This window comes from Catharus ustulatus, chromosome 3 (genome assembly GCF_009819885.2).
Source record: "Catharus ustulatus isolate bCatUst1 chromosome 3, bCatUst1.pri.v2, whole genome shotgun sequence".
In the NCBI taxonomy this organism is placed as follows: domain Eukaryota; kingdom Metazoa; phylum Chordata; class Aves; order Passeriformes; family Turdidae; genus Catharus; species Catharus ustulatus.
In genome coordinates, this window is record NC_046223.1 from 92,602,588 (window position 1) to 92,622,255 (window position 19,668).

Genomic DNA, 19,668 nt, shown 5'->3' on the forward strand with positions numbered 1-19,668 from the left:
GAGCACAATGTACACAGTAACTACATCTCCACATTTATATATTGAGACGCTTTTCATTTGTTGAATTACCTTGTCTGCATCCACTTTTCCTCTGATAAATTCTTTCTTCCAGAACTCCAGTGCCTGCTCCAGAGTCAGGCCGATGCCTTTTAGGAAGAGCCCATACTGCATCCGCCCTCCGTGACGGAGGTGGTGGCTGTCACGGAGCGCCCTGTGCAGCTGCCGCATGCACAGAGGGAATGACTTCACAGAGAGCTGACAAGAGAAGAATTTCTGTTCAAGGCACACTGATCATTCCATTTGTACGATATGTGTTTACTGTGATTATTAATTAGCTCCATTTGAAAATGCCAATGGCTGGAAGATATGCATGTACAGAGAGCCCTGGGACTGAATTCATAACACAAGTCAGTCCATAAACTATCCAATTCAATAACCATCTCAAGAACAAAATCCAGAGTACAGAGTAATACAGGTGGTAGTATCAGACTGTCTCCAGCTACAAAGTAACACAGGTTTAACTGCAGTCAGGAAAAATATACCCACGCTTGCATTACAGTATTTCTTGACTCTGCTTTATTTTAGCATCTAGAATGGCAAAATGACCTTTGATAGAGCTTTGGGGGTTTGGGGAAGAGAAGGGGATTTTAATTCACTGCCAGAAAAATACCACCATGGTTAAGATGGATGCTGAAAACACATGAGTCCTAAAATTCAGATAAAGGAGTTATAATAGGTTTTTAATAAACTCTGTACAATTTATGCATGGTGCTTTACATCCCATGTTTTACTTCCATTTCATTTACTTCCTTGTTTTAAAAACCTCTCCTGTAAGTCAAAAAATCAAAAAACAGCATCAAAGAGACTAATACTGCAACACTAAACATAAACTTAATATCATGGTTTGCAAGATTGTTAAATAAAATTTTGTTAAATTCTGCTTATAATTATGTTAGATATTTGTGAAAGTGCATAAAATTGAAAAGCAAATTAAGCATTTCACTGCAACTTCACTCTTCTGAATCCTGATGAGATGCATTTTCAGCTAATCCTGCTCTGTTTTGAACTTCAACACAATTTCATTCAACAGTTACAGAGCAAATATGAATAAAAAGAAGACAAAGGCTTTATATTTAGTTTGTATATAGAATACTTGAATTTAAGAAATTATACTTCAACATCCTATATAACTCCAGAAACACAACTTACAGCATCAATTTGCTCTAGAGAAATTTTTCCAGTGTTCTTTTGGATGCTGTAATCTGGGCCAACATAAGAATGGCTGAAAAAGAAAGCAAACAGTATGGCATCAGTTAAAGCAGTTCCAAATTTTTTTAAAATTTACAAATTTAGAAACAAAATAATTTTTGAATTTTAGGCAGAAAATACTTCACATCAGGCAAAACCAAGAAACCAAGTAATTAGGACTCATAAAGTCAACATCAGAGCAAACATGGCAAAGAAACCCTCTTTCCCTTTATCTGAAAGGAAAGGTGAGGGATCATACACGATTTAGATCAGAAAGAAAGATCACTGCAGATCATCCTAGTCCAACCCATGCTCAAAATGGTGTTTGCTGCAGCAGGTTGCTTAGGGTCTCATAAAGGTGGGTTTTGAGCATATCCAAGGATAGAGACTCATAACCTTCTGAGCAACCTGTTCCAATGTTCAACCACCCTGCCAATAAAAAAGTGTTTTCTTATGTTTAGGTAGAACTTCCTGTATATCAGTCTCTGCCCATTGTATCCTGACCTACCACTGGATACCACTGAGAAGACTCTCACTCCCCCTTTACTTGTCCTTATCAGACACCTCTTTGCAGGCAGTGATAAAATGCACACACACACACTTGCTGAAATTTATCTCCTCCAGGCTGAACAACCTCAGTTCTCTTAGTCTCTTCTCGTACATACTGGGGAGCCCAGGATTGAACACAGCCCAGCAGATGTGGTCTCACCAGTGCTGAGTGGAGTGGAAGGATCATCTCCCTTAACCTGCTGCAAATGCCCTTCCCAATGCCATGCAAGAGGACTGTTAGTTTTCTTTGCTTCACAGGTACCCTGGTGGTTCCCAGCTTGCTGTCCAGCAGGATCCCAAGGTCCTCTTCTGCCTTCACAGCCATTCCACTCTCAACTTACACTGGCACACGGGGTAATCCTCCCCAATTGCAAGCTTTGCCATTTCCCTTTGCTGAACTTCACATGGTTCCTGGCAGCCCATTTCTCCCTCCCGCCCAAGTCCCAATAAAGTAATAAGACAATAAAGTAATAAGGCAATAAAGTAGAAGCTAAAGAAGACAGGACCCTAGGTAGTCCACTAGGGATTGGCCTCTAGCTGGTCTTAACATTTCTGATCACAAACCTTTGAACAGTGCACTTAAGAGTTTTTAGTCCACCTCACTGCCCATTTACTTAGCCCATACTTCATCAGTTGTCAATGAGGATGTTGTAAGTGTCAAAAAGCTTGCTAAAGTCAAGACAAACAACACTGAGAGATTTCCCCACCCTATCTACTGAGTCTCCTATGACAAAATGACCAGTTCTGAGTTTAGTCAAGAAAAATTTCCTATTCACACCTCTACACTGACCACTCATGGTCACCTTCTTTCTATATCTGCATCTGAGATGAGGATTCTTCTCCTTACTCTTTGTGAAGCCAGGGTTACCTTTTGCTGTCTTCCAGTAAAAAAGAATCTTTTTACTTTGCCATTTTTGAACCACAAAAACAAATTTAACCCCCCCCAATATATCACTATGGATATCTACTGGGGGGGAAAAGTAAAAACTCAAGAACTAAAGAGTAACAGGTAATCTGGGATGGCTTTTCCTGCATTACTGACACATCAATACAGTTAAGTCCTAACCAAAATAGTACAGAAATTTATTTACATGTGCTGTCTCATCTTTCATTCATACTACAAAGAAGCTACTTTTGAATGCTGAGGTAAGTTCAAGGTAACCCTACAGTACAGCAGAGACAGTCATACAGACATGTCACCCAAGTAATTTCAAATCAAACACAAGCATCTGATGACCAACTTTTACTTTAAAACTGTAGAGACTTTTTGAATGAAGATATATGCAGGGCTGCAGGACAGACCCAGGGAAATTCCTACAGCAGAACCCAGAATCCCACAGAACTCAAAAGTTGACAGTATTAGAGGCAATTAAGTAAACAGGGGTTTTGGATAGATTATTGGTCCAAAAAGCAGGTTGCAAAGTCTGGGCAAGAATAAATTTCTTTGTGCAAGAAGGATTTTGTCAGTAACTTACAGGGACCATACCTTAAGTCTTTGAAGGCATACAGATTTAACTCCAGAAAAAAAGGCACTTTGCTAAATGACAATACCAAGTGCTACACATTATTCTGTGTCATTTCAATAATGTGAAATATAAAATGCATGTAACGAACAGTTGATTTTACTACAGTACAAACAGTATTTAATTATACGTACATTTCTTTGTTCCTTAGTCTTATTTTTGGGATGCACTGGAACACTAGACAAGCTTACTATACTTAATAGATTTTTTTCTTTTACACAAAAGGGATAAATTGTTTCAAGTATTTAAACCATGTGTGTCTCTTATTACTAATTTTACTACAGAAGCATCCAAATTCCCTTATAGACACAGATCACTTTATTTAAGTAAACTATGAACAAAAAAATTACACTCACAAAAATATTGCAACTGAAGCACAAAACAACAGATAACAGCTGTTTCTTAGGCAACTTCCTGTTTTGATGGGTTCTGTTTGATTTGGTTTGTTTGTATAACACCCAGTTAGGGAAACCATGCAGGAAGCAATCACATCCCAGAATGAGTGTTGGTAACTTTTTAAGTTGCTCTACCATAATCAATTTAGGTCATCTGCTTGTACTCTACAGTATTTAATAGAATCATAACAATACTGAAAACAAATTGGAAGGTAAAGAAAACTACTTTTTCCTAGGATCTGCAGAGAGGACTGACCTGGGAGAGAAGGTCCAAAGAAAAGACACAAGTGAATTCCTACAAGTGAATGAGGAAAGCCTTCAGAAGTTACTGTTAAAAATAGGACAAGCTCTTTGAATCTTGCTGACCATTTTATCTGGTCGTGCAAGAAAATGCAAAGTTAAGAGGAGCCAAGAGGGAAAAGAAGAAATTCTACTTTTCAGATTCTGAAAAGGTCAAATATTTTTATAGTGGTAAGGAAATAGGAAAGTTATTAATTTGTTACATTAAAAAATAGTGTATGTCCTTTGCAAGGTCAAATTTTCTTGATACCTGACACCAACCAGAGTGCTGAACCCTACAAACTACCTTCAAAAATTATGCCAGTCTGAAAACACATTACAACACAAACTACAGTAATTTCACGAATACAAGCCGCACCAATTTGACTAAGATTTTGCTCCTAAACCGGAAATGCGGCTAATAATCAGGAGCGGCTAATACAACCTCAGAAGTGCCTGCCAGAGTGCCGACCCGAGCAGCTGCAAAGTCGGCATTTTGCGATTGTTACAAATCGCTACTCTGTTGCACCGCGGGTGGAGCCTGGCTCCCTGTAGGCAGCACGGGGGGCGGGGAGAGAGGCGGGAGAGCTCTCTTCCCTCCTCTGCCACAGCCCATTGCCGCGGCCCGGGGAGGGGGGGGGGAAGCCCGCGCCACCATTGCTGCGGCTCAGGGAGCCGACGGGAGCCCCGCGCAAGCCATTGCTGTGGCCCGGGGAGCCGACGGGAGCCCCGCGCAGCCATTGCCGCGGCTCGGGGAGCCGACGGGGTGCTTTGTCCCCGCCCGCCGCCGCCGCGGCAGGAGCGGGGAAACTCCGTCCCTGCCTGCCACCGGCGCCACGGGCGCGGGAAAGCTCCGTCCCCGCCCGCCGCCGCTGCCGTAGGAGCGGGGGAAGCTCCGTCCCTGCCTGCCACCGCGGGGCAGCGCCGACCCGGGGTGACCGAGCCCAGTGGCAGCGGCGGCCGGCCCCGAGCGGCAGCACCGGGCTGGGCCACCTGGCCCCGTCAGCGGCCCCTAGCGGGCCGAGCCTGCACAGCCTTAGCTCAGCCAGTAAACCCCGCCCTCCCGCGGTTCTGTTACTAATTGCACGCGGGTCCTCGCTGCGAACAACAGAGCGGCTTATATTCGGGTGCGGCTTATCTATGGACAAAAACCAAAATGTTTGCCAACACCCAGTGATGCGGCTTATATTCAGTGTGGCTTGTATTCGTGAATTTACTGTAATCAGGTTTGTGATCCTTCTCGTCTTCTCATATTTTTTGCTTTCAGTTTTAGTTCTTATTTGGACTCATTCTTTCTTCTATATGACATAGCTATTGAAATTACTTCCTGAGCAAGCTTGGTTCTCACCTAGAAATATCTATAGTTCCTCATAATGTATTTTTGTGGTCTACAGGAATGGAAGTAGCAATGTGTTAACTTTACACTTTAAAAAGTTTTATTTTTATTTTACCTCCATATATAAATCCTCCCTCCATTCACCCTGACTCAATCACTTAGAACCTGTTTTTCCTAAAATCCAAAATCTGAGTCACCAGATGTTTTCTAAATATCTTGCAACCAAAGATCAGTACATACATTCACACATCTGTTGATCAAGAGAAAATTGGTACTACATCAATGTTTCCAAGAATGAGACCTATGTGTTTCAAACAAACAGCTGTAGGACAGTTCTGATAAATATCCTATTATTCACTATTAAGTGTTTGTGCATCACAAGATTTACTAAGGATATCAAGGGAACTTTGTAGATGCTGAGGATAGGGAATAATACCAGTCTTTCAAGGTGTGAATTCTTCTTTACTTGCTTGTGAGATGAACGTAAGTAAGAAGGAAGGTGAACGTCTGCGTATTTTAAAAATCCAGTCTTGAAAAACATTTGGTTTCTTTATCACCCTTAAGAACTATCATTTGAAGACAGAATTAACAAAATCATTTAAATGTTGTTTGTGAAGAATGTCAGAAGACCATTTAGTCCCACACCCCACTTTAAATGGGATTACTGCCAACACTAGTCAGGTGAGCCATGGGTTTCTCTAACTAAATCCTAAAAATTTCCATGAACTAAGATCACCTACCTTGGGGAAATCTGCTGCATTATCATTCTAACATAGACATTTTCCCTAATGTTTGAGGTAAACCTCCCAAGCTGCTAAATGTGACCACTGTCATTAGTTAAATCCTCTGCTGCCACTGAAAATTCCAATACCACCGTATTTGTCCTCCAAACAGTTGTAGGCTGCTATTTGATCTCCACGAAGCTTCTTTTTCACTGGACTAAAAGAAGACAACTCAGCTTTTCCCTACAACTCATTTATAGGCCCTTAATAGCATGATGGGATGACATACAAGGGGTTTTGTCCACCTGAAATTACTCCTGATTAATATTTTAAACAGTAGAGTGTTACAAGCCTGTAAACCCCACACAAAGCAGGAGTTGCAAAAATGTTTTTCTCACACATTTATATATTAAGGTTCCATCTCCATTAAATTGTTAATGTTTCAGCAAGTTAAATTTCTTTGTCACCTACTGTGAGCATGCAAAATCCCTAAACACAATATTGCACAGAATACTTTAACACTTCAACTAAAAAGTTGGGGGGTTTTTTTGGGTTTTTTTTGGTCTAGTACAAAGACTACTAGAAAGCACAAATGAAGGAGAATAGGATAAAAAGAGTAATAAATAACAGACAAAATATATATTTAGTCCAGTACCATCCGATTTCAAAATACATTTACTTCCTTCTAAAAAATTAATGACCACAGGTTAAAATATCTATGAAAACATAATCCACTGTAAAATCACCTTTTCTGAGGACTAGTCAATTTGTAAGTCACAAGCAGATATGAATGAATAGGTGCCAAAGCATGTGTGGGGCATTAACAACTAAACGATGCCCTGTAATCTTCAATTGCATGCTCTTTTCGTTCTTTTCTAAGCTTTTGCTTCCCTGACAGAGGTCTATTGACGTATGCCAAAAATAAGTACTGCTCTACGAATTCAGATAATGAAGAAAAGAAAGAAAAGAAAGTCTACAACTTTCTCATGAGCAAGGTGAAGTAAAATGTATCACAGATTCACAGAAATAAATAACAAAGATGACCTATTTGGTCACCTGCCTGTTCACTGACAGAGGTTGCTTTTCAAGTTGCAAGGTCTGATATATTTTGTTCATTTTAAAGGAACTTCCAAAAAGGCAATTTGGAAGGATTTGTATCATTTTTTCAGTTGGTAACAAAATAAACTGGAAACAGTCCCTCCATTTTCACAAAAGCAAAATGCAAGCAATTTACCAGTTGTATAACATACACACCCAAGGTAACATTAGAATGTACAAAAATGCCAGTTGGCATAAATGTGGGGCATAATATCCTTGTTAAAGTACCTTCTTTTGGAACTTTTCCTTTTTCAGTATTAAAAAAAAAAAAAGCACAGACAGGACTGATTGTGATACTGGAAGGACTGTTCCGCTTACACAGAACAGAGCACACATCAAGAAATTTTCAGTTGCTCAGTAATTACTCCTAGAGAGCACAGTTTATAGAAAGCTAACTTAATTGCTCTTGATCTTCAAATTGAGAAAGGAATACCACTGAGGCATATTTTTACAATCCCAGTAAGATGTAGGGTAATAAAATCGTGGAAGGTTATTGGCATTCAGAAGTATCCCCAGCTATGTAACAGTAACACTGCAATTCTTGTTTTCATGTATTGCTCTTGAACAAAGTTCAATCATATGTTAACTAAGCAGTGATATAACAAAAGCTATTTCCCCTATTCTAATTTACGCTAAAAACAACAAAACATAAAACTCTTCCTATATAATAAAAAATATGAGACTTAAAAAAATCAAAATAAGATGTCAGGGTTTGGGAAAAGATAGCTCCAGCAGCAGAGCACCGTAGAAAATAGGGAGGATGATCCAGCAAACTAGATCTGCATCCCTATTCCCCATGCAGTGCTGCCATGATGGAGCCTCAACACTTCCACTTCTATTTATCCAACATAATTTCAATGATCTTAATGCTAAGGTGTACGTGTTCAAAAACAGGTTTCATTGCTGACATCCAGTATTTAAGTACATTTCTATCCTTAGAGACATTAAAAATTCTACAAAAACAAACACCTGAGTGACCTGATCTAACCAGATCTGCATTGAGCACAGGCTAGGTTAAATCATCTCCAGAGATTCACTTCAAGCTAAATTATTCCATGATTAGCTCACTCTAATTGTATGCACCTTGTCCTCCTGCATATATAACCATAGTAAGAAAAGTCTCCCATATAAAGTGGTAAAAAGCAATCATATATAAGAAAGAGACCGGAGTTCTCTGCTTACCCTCTTCTACAAATACAGCAGAAAGCATATATACATATATATACACACACGTATATATATATATATTTATACACACACAACTAAGAGGGAGGCAAACTATTTACTCTAACAGTTCATACTTTCAGCAATCTACATAGGTCCATTAAAAGAACAAAGCAGTACTCCATTCATCAATGACAGCAAAATCTTCCAAAAAGAACAGAGAGCATAGAATATTTGCAGCAAGGAAGGCCCATGCTCTGAGTACAATAATTTGGAATCTGTTTTGTTCATAAAGGAGCTTAACAACTTTGTATTTGCTGTACAAGAAAAAATTTATAAAAGCTACAACTATTTTTTGTTTCTTAGAAGCAAAATCAGTTCTATAAATTACATTCCATATAATTTATAAAGCTTTTGTTAAGTTGAAGAATTACTTCTGAGTTTTTTTCCAAAGCAAATCACACAGATAAGGTCTGTAAAAAACCTGTACTTAAGGTATTCTACCAAAACAATCACTTTAATCTGTATGAAGGAATATACTCACACTTTAATTTTATACTACCTGAGATGATTAAGCAGAGGTTGAAGTCTCTCATCAGACTGTATGGAAGGTAGTGATCGTGCTGTCAGCTGGAAGAAAAAAGGAGTACATTTAATAAAATATTAGCTTAAAAAAATTGATAGCACAAGGCAGTAATTATGTTACAAGTCACACTGCATTGTTATAACTTCATACAACATTGGGTAAGACATAATTTCTTCTATTAAAAATAACTAAGTACAGCCTTCCAGAATCTGATACTAGCAGAAATATTTACAAGTTAACAAACATGAAAAATCATTTTTCTAAAATTGCAATGTTATCAGAATTAAACAGCAAGACATAACTGAAAGTGGTGTACATTTTTCCAAATGTATTTGAACTAGAAGTCATATTGTGCCTAGACAGCCTTCTAGCAATGTAAATATAATCCATGAAGCCACACTGTATATAATTTATATTTGTGTAAAAGCAATTTACATAGTATTTAACTCTATGTGACTTTTATATAAACATGTCTTTGTGTACATTTTTTTTAAATCAGCCTAATCTGTTTTGCAACTTGATTGTTTTTTTTTCTTCTAAGTCATATGACTAGTTAAAACATTCAACTTTTTCTGCAAAAATAAACCTAGCAATCTATAGATCAACAAATACTTGTCACACTGTTGTGGAATATTAGTTAATTGGTGCATTAACTAAAATAACTGGAAAAATATATTTATTAAATTTACTTAGTACCTGTATATAAGGTGGCTACCTTCACCTTATAAAAGCTACAAGCATAGCATTTTGCATTATTCTGGCATACATCTAACATAAAATATTGAACATAAACATACATTTAATGATTCTGCAGCTGCCAAGTTAGGCTGCATTTTGAAAACTACCTTTGAACAAATTAGAAATTTCAAGATATTTCACGCTGTATAACTAAGGGTCAAATTCTTAAGTATCTTACTGGTAACTCAAAAATAGCATGCATTATTAATTTAATTAGTATATATACTAATTAAAAATACGTAATTCCTGACAGACCACCCATCATTACATCCATTTTACAACCTTTGCTGCTAGGCAGAAGTCAGGCTGGGATCAAATCTGAAACTTGCACCTGAAGCTCACACCACCACCCACCAAGTAAATGAGAGGAGGTTCAAAGCAGCTGTCTGCCAAGGGCAGGTTGAAGCTACTGAACACAGGCACAGTAGGGAAGGAGGAAGGGGCCATTTCTGCTGCTCAGGGAGCCTGGACTGCAGCAACCACTGTCTCACAACATGGCCCTTCTCAGTCCCAGGTAACCCAAATGTGCCCATCCGATCTGACTGCTACAGAAAATGTTAACCTGGCACTCTCAGCAACCCGTTCATCCCCCTTTTAAAGAAGGCAGCTATATCAGCAATTACAGCATGATCTACGTTCCCTTGTTTTATGGAACTACATGGAGATGCAAAATATACACTAAAACTTCAGTAAACTCTGCATCTCTTCAGAAGTTTCTTTTAATTAAAAAAACCCAACTCATTATCCTACCACTGAGTTTTAAAGGTCAACATATGTATTGTTCTATATTCAAATCTCCTATAAAGTAACCCTCTAAGTTTGTTTTAAACAAAACCAGAAAAATCGAAAGGTATTTCTAGAAGCCTTCTAAACACCAAAGTTATCAGAACAAAGACTGAACCACCTGAAATACCATATGATTTTTTTCTCCATTATTAACTTAAGAAATAGAGAAAACAGCATTTGTGTGCACACTCAAATACCAAGGTATAATAATACAGCAAGTATACTGTATTTTCTGCTATGCAGTGCTTGAAATATTGCATTTAATCAGAAAAAAATCCCATGCATTTATGACAGGATGTTTATGATAGTCTGACTGGACAACGATGTAAGAAGCAAAAAGTAAAAGTAATATTCAAAACCTGAAAAAGTATCAACATTATTATCAAGTTGTATATACAATAAGCTGCATTTCTGTCTAACCACTACCAATTAACAAAAACACTGGTTTAAAACTAATTTAGGAGACTTGTAGCAATTGAGGCAGAACCAAGACCTAATGATCTTTAACCAAGATTTTTCTTGATGCTGCAATGGCCCACACTTGGGAGTTTCAGGATTCACCACGAAAGGACAAAAAAACAATCCCTTGAAGTCAAAGGAGAATCCACATGGCAAATACTTTTCTGAATCTGCAAATTTTAGGAGCAAAACGATTCCCCATTTTCCTCTATTATGTTGCCTGGACAAGGTAATGATCTCCACATAGTGCTGTGAAAATAAGATCGAACATTTCCAAATCTTAGAAAAAACACTTTGTCCAGTTATTTCAAATGTTTATTTTCAGGAAGATGTGGGATCTTCATGACACTGTTCTTTTCTAAGACTAAGGATAGTTTTCCTTAAACATAGTAGAGGAGAACTCATCAAAATATTTGAAAAACTTTAACTGAAAAAGAACATTTCCCTTCCACTTGTCTGGATTCTAAAAAAAAAATAAATTCAAGTATAAAATTTCTTCTTATAACCTAATGTTTTTATTAACAGAGTCAAAATAAAAGCAGCTTTTAGAAAGGTCATGGTAAATAATTGCTAGTGTTTTAAGGCAGCTAAGAATTTTATTAGCTTTTTCATCAGCATTTTTTCTAAAAGATGAGCCCTATTACACATTCCAAATTGAGATTCTGAAGACTTTTTCCAACCACTCTGAAATGAAATTTAGACAAATTCCTGCAAGCACAGCCTTGCTTTGAGCTCTATATGATACTAAACATAAAGATTGTCATACCAGAGGAAAAAAGTAAAAGCATGACATTAGCTCCATTACAGAGAACATAAAATACTGGTGACATAACATAATTCAAGTCCCAATGCCTGGATGGTCAGAGGAGGGGGCAGAATGAGCCACAGACAGGCACATGCAGACACCTCAGAGCTAAACTGAGATGGTGACCTTAAAACCTCAAGTTCAGCAATAAGACCGAGGGGTAATCTTTCCAAAGCTGCCATCACTCAAGACCTGGCTGGACATCAATCTGTTGCTGGCAGCATTGTTTGTGGGGGTTTTTCTTCTGGTTTTCTTTTAATAAACTCACCTCAGCTGTTCCTCATATGGCTTCCCCTCAAGGCCCTTCACCATCCTTGGACTCAAACAACTTAACGTCTTTCTTATGGTGTGGCACCCAGAGCTGCCCCCAGCACTGGAGGTGAGGTTGCCCCAGCTCAGAGCAGAGCAGGACAATCCCTCCCTTGCCTGGCTGGCCATGCTGTGCCTGATGTCCCCAGGACAGGGTTGGCTCTCCTGGCAGCCAGGGCACTGCCCACTCAGATTTGACTTGCCATCATCCAGAACTCCCAAGTCCCATCACGCAGCACTGCTCTCCAGCCTCTCATTCCCCAGTCTGTGCACACAACCAGGGTTGCCTCATCCCAGGAGCAGAATCTGGCATTTTCCCTTGTTACACTTCATATGGTTGGTGACTGCCCAGCTCTCTAATTTGTCAAGGTCTCTCTGCAGGGCCTGTGCCCAATTTACTGCCTATCTGTGCCCAACAAATGCACAACAGTCTATTCGTTCCCATTAAATGCATCACCCAGTTGAGTACGAGCACAGTAGCAAAATGTAAGAGGGAAAGAAGGTAAAAGCTTCTTTCCATAAAAAACTGAAACAAAGATGAGTAAAATATGACATCATAGTAGTAGCTGCAGCAGTAACTCATCTAAAGGAAGAGTATACAATTAGAAATTAACTTTTGTGGAATTAAATAAAATTACTTTTTGCTCTCCTAATCCAACACTACCTATTCAGGTCTTTCTCTTGAACTTTTTGAAACAGAGACTGCCTTTAGCCATAGCTATTTAACATTAACAGGCACTACACTTGTTCCAACTAACTCAATACTAGACAATTGTTATTCAAAGACCTGTTTGGTCAGTATTTTAAGATGTTTTCTAAATGTTACCAATCTAACAGAATATCAAATTTTATGTAACCAAACCATCCATGGTTATTTTATTGACCGTACTGTAGCCATGGGTATATGAGAGTCAGCATAACAGATCCCAGTTTTCCCCCTTCACTGGGAATAACTGAGAAACAAGAAAAGACAGTAAGATGTTTTCTGGGGAAGTTTTTACCTTAATTTCAGATTTTTTTCCTTAACTCTAATTTATCTAGATTAGCTATCCTGGAGTATACATTTGAGCAAAAGAAAAAGCAATCTTCAGGAGATGCTACAAAGCCTTAGGGAAGCTTTCTTCTCCTCACTGCCATTTTAAGATACAGAACAGGTTAAAAATAATGCTGTAGAAACATTTTAATTCTACTCACTTGAAGACAATGTTCACTATACTGTTACAGATACACTGCACAAATCTCAGAGTACTCTTTACATATTTATAGGATCAACACAGAATCAGAGGATGGTTTGGGTTGGAAGGGGCCTTAAAGCTCATCCAGTTCCAAACCACTGTCATATATATCCAGTAAGATGACAAATAACAGATCTTTAAGTCCCAGTTCCACTTACACAGATTCCAACTGCAAGGGCACGCTTTTATAGAAAAAGGGAAACTCTACCATACAACGACATTTCAAAGATAAATCATTCACATAAAATCTCTTTCCCCCTGCAATCTGCCTTCAGCCACAAAAACTAGATCTCATGTACATTTTATTCCAGAGCTCTGCCTAAATAGAGCAATAGTAGTTGCAAAAGGCTTCTTAATGCATTTCTCTCTGATTAGAAGCATTGTTGATGAATTGAAGCTCTAAAACTTCAAAACAACTTCATTTTCAACAAAATCTGAATTTTAGCTGGCTACTCTCTAAAGTGTAGTATTAAAGAACATGAATTCTCCAGCAAGGCATTTTAATGCACCAGGCACCAAAATACTTACTTTAGATTAAACTTCAGACACAATGTCTAAAAAGGTTTTGTACTTCTGAGAAAGCCTTAGTATTACTTTGGGTTGCCTTTATTCATTTTTTAAAAAGGCATTTCAGAATGATATTACCTGGTTTGTATGATTTTGAAGTAAGAAGTCATGAGATGCAGATATTGCCAGAACCCAAGAATTCAAGTTAATTATGCTCCAGGCTGTCTCATACCAACAAAAACTGATTGATTTTGAAACATCAGCTATGGTGCTAATGTTGTTACAAAATGTCACAATGCAAATGCTATGCAGTTGGGGAACCTGTAATAAGAGAGCAGTGTTTGCATGCCAGTATGCTGCTGTACCTAGACAGTTGACATTTTAACACTGATCAATTTTCTTTTAAAAAAAGTTGGGGTTTAACCTTTCATAGCATCTTACAAATCTCAAGCACTGTACAAAATTAATAAGTAATTTTTGCCAAGGCTTCTTCAGCTATTAGAAGTTATTTCAGCAGCACTTACACTGAAATATGCTCAATAAAAACTACACCAAACAATTAATGTTACATCTATTCCACAACACACAACCTATATAACAGCAAATAACATTCTTCAAAACTAACAAAACTATGCAAAAATGCTTTCAACATTATGAAACTTTTCTTAATGGGTCAGTATAATTTAATACATACAGCATTTAGATTGTTTCCATCTAGTACCACCAAATTTACAGAAGAAAGAAAATAAATAATATAGACTAGCATTACAAGGCTTCAGTACAAATGTAACAATGCTGACATTTCTAAAGCACAAGAAAAAATTTCCCTCTTCACTCTCAAGTGGTTGATATAGGCGTTAATATAAGGTTGAACTTGGCTTTGTGGGTTTACTTTTATTTTTTAATTACATAAAACTCCCCACCAACTCCTCTCTCACACACAACCCCCTTCACAGTAACACAAGCCAGCCAAAAGAAAATCATACAAAACACAAAGTGGCCTTTTATGTTTAAGGAAAGCAAATCAAAGGAAGCAACTAACTTATTTTAAAATCAAACAAAGAATTAAAGTTATATTATTAACAGTCATTTCTATTTGCAACTCTAAAAAGCAGAGTACAATAGTTAACAATGTTGCTTAGATGCTATATCTAAAAATTTAAAACCTATATACAAGTACAATAAAATATAAATTAGGTTGTAAAGTATATATTCAAATTATAAATGTAACGTATGTAATGTCTTCTTTTCATTTTGCCAGTTAATTCAAGCTGCCAAAGGACAAATATTCCATAAGAGAAGAAACAAATTAGGAGTTGTGAAAAGTGTCCTTGCTAGCATGTCCTATATATTTACCTAATACTCTAAGAACTCTGAAGAAACCAAACTCCACTAATTTCAACTCAGCATTTGTCAAATGCACTCAGAATAATAATTAATGTTTTCCTAAGGCACTTGCTTCTGAAAGTAACTGATTTCTTTTTTCCGTCTGGAAATGTCTAGGCTTTCATATTCACACTGATGTGTAAATAACACCTGGATTGGAGTTTCATACTTAGTCTTTAAAGCAACATTTTTCAATAATTAAACCTTGTTTAATTGTTAAGCGAACTGTTGCTGGATTTCTTGTGCACATAATCATTTCACTTGCCTTTGAGGGCGACAACATCTAAATGAACTCATCTCTTATACTTTTTTGCATACTAAAATAAAGTTGAAGTTGACAGTTATGAAGACGTTCATTATTTATCTTCCCCCCAGAATAAGTTATTGATTCCATCTTTCTTACAATAGTGCATAGTGTGTTTCAGGTTGTATATGTAGATTGAAGAAGACATTTAAGAAGCTACCTTTGTCAGCAAAATCCAAATCTTCTGTTAAATAATACTGCTTCCCATAGTTGTGAAGGTTCTTCAGTGATTTTATCAACTACTTCACCAGTGGCTGGGCCTTTACAGAGAGCTTTTTCAACTGCTAATTCAGTCCTCGGTTCTTTTTTTTGTATCAAGTTCCAGATACCTAGTTATTTTTAAACTAAATAAACAGTGTACTGGAACACTTGCCTTCACAGCAAGCAAGGAAAGTGAGATAACATCTTTTATTTCACTTTATTTCACTACGAACTTCTGATTCATGCAAACAGTTCTTCATCTCTTCATTACTGCTTACTATTCTTTGGCTGCATGAAGATCTTTTGTTTCTTCTTCTGGTATTATTTATGAACAGTTTGTTGTTTTTCCAGTCCTTCTCCCAGATTCACAGACTAAATGGTGATTCCAGTACTCCAAAGTAACCTGGAATGCATTCCTCAGTTCAACTACACAATGATGTTTTAATTAACTTGCATGCATGGAGCATTACTGAAGTGGGAGAAGGTAACTCAGCACTGATTCCTCCAAAGTCTTAATGTTATGATTTTAAAGTTTCACACACACACATCCTGCCCCATGCACATGATTCATGAAAGGAAAATTAAGAACACAAAAAACTCTTCATAAAATCTCTTATTAGTAGGAGTTACTAGCCAATATCACACAAGAAGCAATTGGTTAGAATGTATGAAAGATTATTATTTAAAGACCTTCAAAGTCACTGTCACAAACCATGGTGTTTCCCATCACAAACTTCATCAGCACTGTGCTCCAAAACTGCTTTAAGAACAACTATACTAGCAAAAGTTCCCTGATGCTGAAGACTACATAGACAAAAAGAGAAGAAACAACTCTCTATGGACCCGTTCAATACACTTGATTAAAAGTTCATTTTCCATAGTTATCATTACTACTACAGGGCTTCATCAATGTAGGCCTTCATAAAAATCTTCAAGTAAAAATTATTACGTATTTTATCTTTAGAAACCCTATTACTAAAGCCCTATGCACTACAGAAAATAAATGTCCGCTACTATATAAAAATCAGTTACTATAAATCATTTTTATTACAGAACATCAGAAGAGATATTTAGATTTTATTAGTAACAGGATTTCACTACTGGGAATCGATTATCTGTCCAGGTTTTAGGCTCCCCTCTACAAGAGAGATGGACATACCAGAGAAAGACCACAAAGGTCACAAAGATTAAAGGACTGGAGCATCTGTTATGAGGAAAGACTGGGAGAGCTGGAATTGTTCAGCAAGGAGGATTCCATCAATGCATAAAAATACCTGAAGGGAGGGTGCAAAAATGACAGAGCCAGGCCCTTTCCATGGGTGACCAGTGCCAGGACCAGAGGAAATGTGGACAACAAACTGAAACACAGGAGATTTGAAGATCAAGAAACACTGTCTGTATTCTGTATTGCGTATTTGGTTTTCAACAATTGTGATTCACAAAGTGGCTGAGGTTTGAGTGCAGCTCTGAAGATCATCTGGTCCACTCCCTCAGATCAAGCAGGGTCAGCTACAGGTGTTTGACCGGAACAGTCCAAGCAGGGCTTGAATATCTGTCCTAGTTTGGAGGACAGGTGTCTGCTAAGAAAGGCGGGAACTTCTCTTTGAAATGGAGAATGTAAACCCCCTCCCTCCAAATTATTATGATTTTGAAATCAAACAGCTCTCAGGCAAAGATATGGGAATTAGGAATAACAGTTCTTTTCTAGGGAAATTAAAATAGAAATACAATACTACAAAGAAACAAACTCCAAACCCTGACAAAGTCAGAGTACAACCTGACACCCTGTCAGGCAGGGTGTTGGTAGCAGTCCCATTAAATGGTGGCTGCATCCTCCTGCAGTGACAGATGTGATTCAGTTGGAGCAGTGCTCCTGTAGAAGGTGCAGTTTCCCTCTAAAGGTCCAGTGGTGATGTGGAGAAAATCCAGCTTCCCTCTGGAGTCCAGTGGAGAAGGGGCTGCCTTAGTGTCCCAAAATCTCTGTTTTATCTTGGTAAGAAATATTGGGCTCTTCCCCCTGGCTGGAGCAACTTCCAATGGGATGAAGTAATTTTATCAGTCCCACAGTGGGACTCAATGGGCCATTAGCAGAAAATGACTCGCTGGAGGAAGGATGGGTTGTGAAAAGATAAAGAACAATGCCCTGCCTGGTTTTAATGGATGGCCCATTAGCAGAATATCTCCCAAGGAGATAAGGATCACTGCCCCCACCCTCAACAGATGGTGACAGAATAGATACCTTTTATCACACCCTGTACTGTAACCCAAGACAATATCTCTGAGAATGGAGACTCTGCAATCTCCCTGGATAACTGCAGAAAACTAAATGCATAATATAGCTCATAATACAGTACCAAATATTTCTGAGCTACTAAGCCTTCCTGTTCTGCATATAAGAGCTTCCATTCTCTAAGCAGCCTTCAAAGTCCACATTTTCATCTTCATTGTAGAGAAATTTTTAAAATTACTCATGATTTTCGTAACAAATTCTAACAAGACTGGCAAGTCCTTTTTCAAGAGGATGAAATGAAGGGATGTTTTGGAAACATTTTCTTCAAGGAAAAATTATTAACAAAAGATCTTAAAATCACTTTTTCTTAGAGACCAGGATTACTTACTGAAGTTGACACTTATCAAGGCTGTGCTCTTATTCAGCCCTTAAACAGTAAGATAGAGACACTAACACCTAGGGGGGAAAAAAAGCTATTGCAAAACATTTCTGTGAGTTTAATGAGCTTCTAAAATCTCCATATATTTGCTTTTTTCCCTTGACAAATTTACTATACAATTTCAAATAAGTTTAAATAATCCTTAGGAATTCCAACAGCCTGCATGACACCAATCTCTTAATTTCAAAACTCAGAGGGTAGCATTTGAATTTCAATTGTTTTATTCTCTCAGTATGTGGTACTGCTTGAAAATAATTGTTTTGTTGCTAAAACTTAGAAAAATATGCATATTTTAAAAGTAAAAAGGTATATGGAACACTTCTGCTCATTTTTGCATATTTTACAACTTGATTCTCTTTTATTAAGAAGTAAAATCAAATCTTGCCAGCCTTTGATAGAGTTTTAAGCCCCCATTTCCCACATATTCAAGTACCAGTGATTACATTCTTATCTTTAGTGTGTAAGAGCTAAAAACATGACAGATACTCAAATTTCATATGGCTAAAACCTAACATTAATCTGAGCCTACTTATCATCATTTTCCAACATTTTACTTCATCTCAACACTCAACTGCCAGTAACAGCAATGACACTTCTCAGACATGAATAAGAGTTGATGGTTAAGTATTTTCCTTCCAAAACAGAAAAGGACATTTGTATCAAGGAAAACTACTATCAACTCCAACAACATGCAATGTTTCTATCTTTTTTGTTGTTGTTATTTGTATTTTTAATTACTACAAATACTTCTGAATAAACAAATACTCTCTGACATAAGAACACTTCCCCCAGGAGTAAATTTCATGAAGCAGAAAACCAAGCCTTCAAAAAAGCAACTTATTTATACAACATAAATATTGCTGCCTCAACTTAACTATGGAAGTAGGACCTCCATTTGGCCCTTATGAAGATCTATGGCTCAGTGCCTTTCACAGCAGAAATGCACACAGCAAGCTGTCAAAGTGAAGCTGAAGCTGGTGGCTTCAAGCCCCAGGGAAGTTCTCCTTCCCAGCCCCTGACCCAGTCAGGCTGACTACGTACTACTCATACACACACACACACACACAGAGACTGTACAGACACGGTTGGCCACCCCACAAACTCCACACACACAAAAACAGGCACCAAAAGACTATGGAGTACAGCAATCAAAAGTGCAGGATTGAAAGATATAAGTTGTTTGAATCCAGATGAATGTGCAAAGGAAAATCAACCCAAATAAACACTAAATCAGGTATTGCAAGTGCATTTCAGAAGATAAGGTAAGCTACTTTACAGTAATACCTTCAAATACAGGAAGTACTAAAAAAGAGTTTTTATGAAGAATGTACTCTCCAAACATTAGTCTTTGAACTTTCAGAAGCAAGAA

The 19,668-nt window shown here is 37.6% G+C and overlaps 1 protein-coding gene across 1 annotated transcript in view; it reads right to left on the reverse strand.

Moving 5' to 3' along the window:
• Positions 1-19,668, reverse strand: part of PRIM2 (DNA primase subunit 2) — a 103,629-nt gene that overhangs the window by 34,539 nt on the left and 49,422 nt on the right. Inside the window, exons 7-9 of the mRNA XM_033056711.1 lie at positions 8,877-8,944; positions 1,210-1,282; positions 70-255 (exon numbers count right to left, since the gene is read on the reverse strand). Coding sequence (XP_032912602.1) covers positions 70-255; positions 1,210-1,282; positions 8,877-8,944 — 327 coding nt within the window. The remainder of the gene's footprint in view (positions 1-69; positions 256-1,209; positions 1,283-8,876; positions 8,945-19,668) is intronic.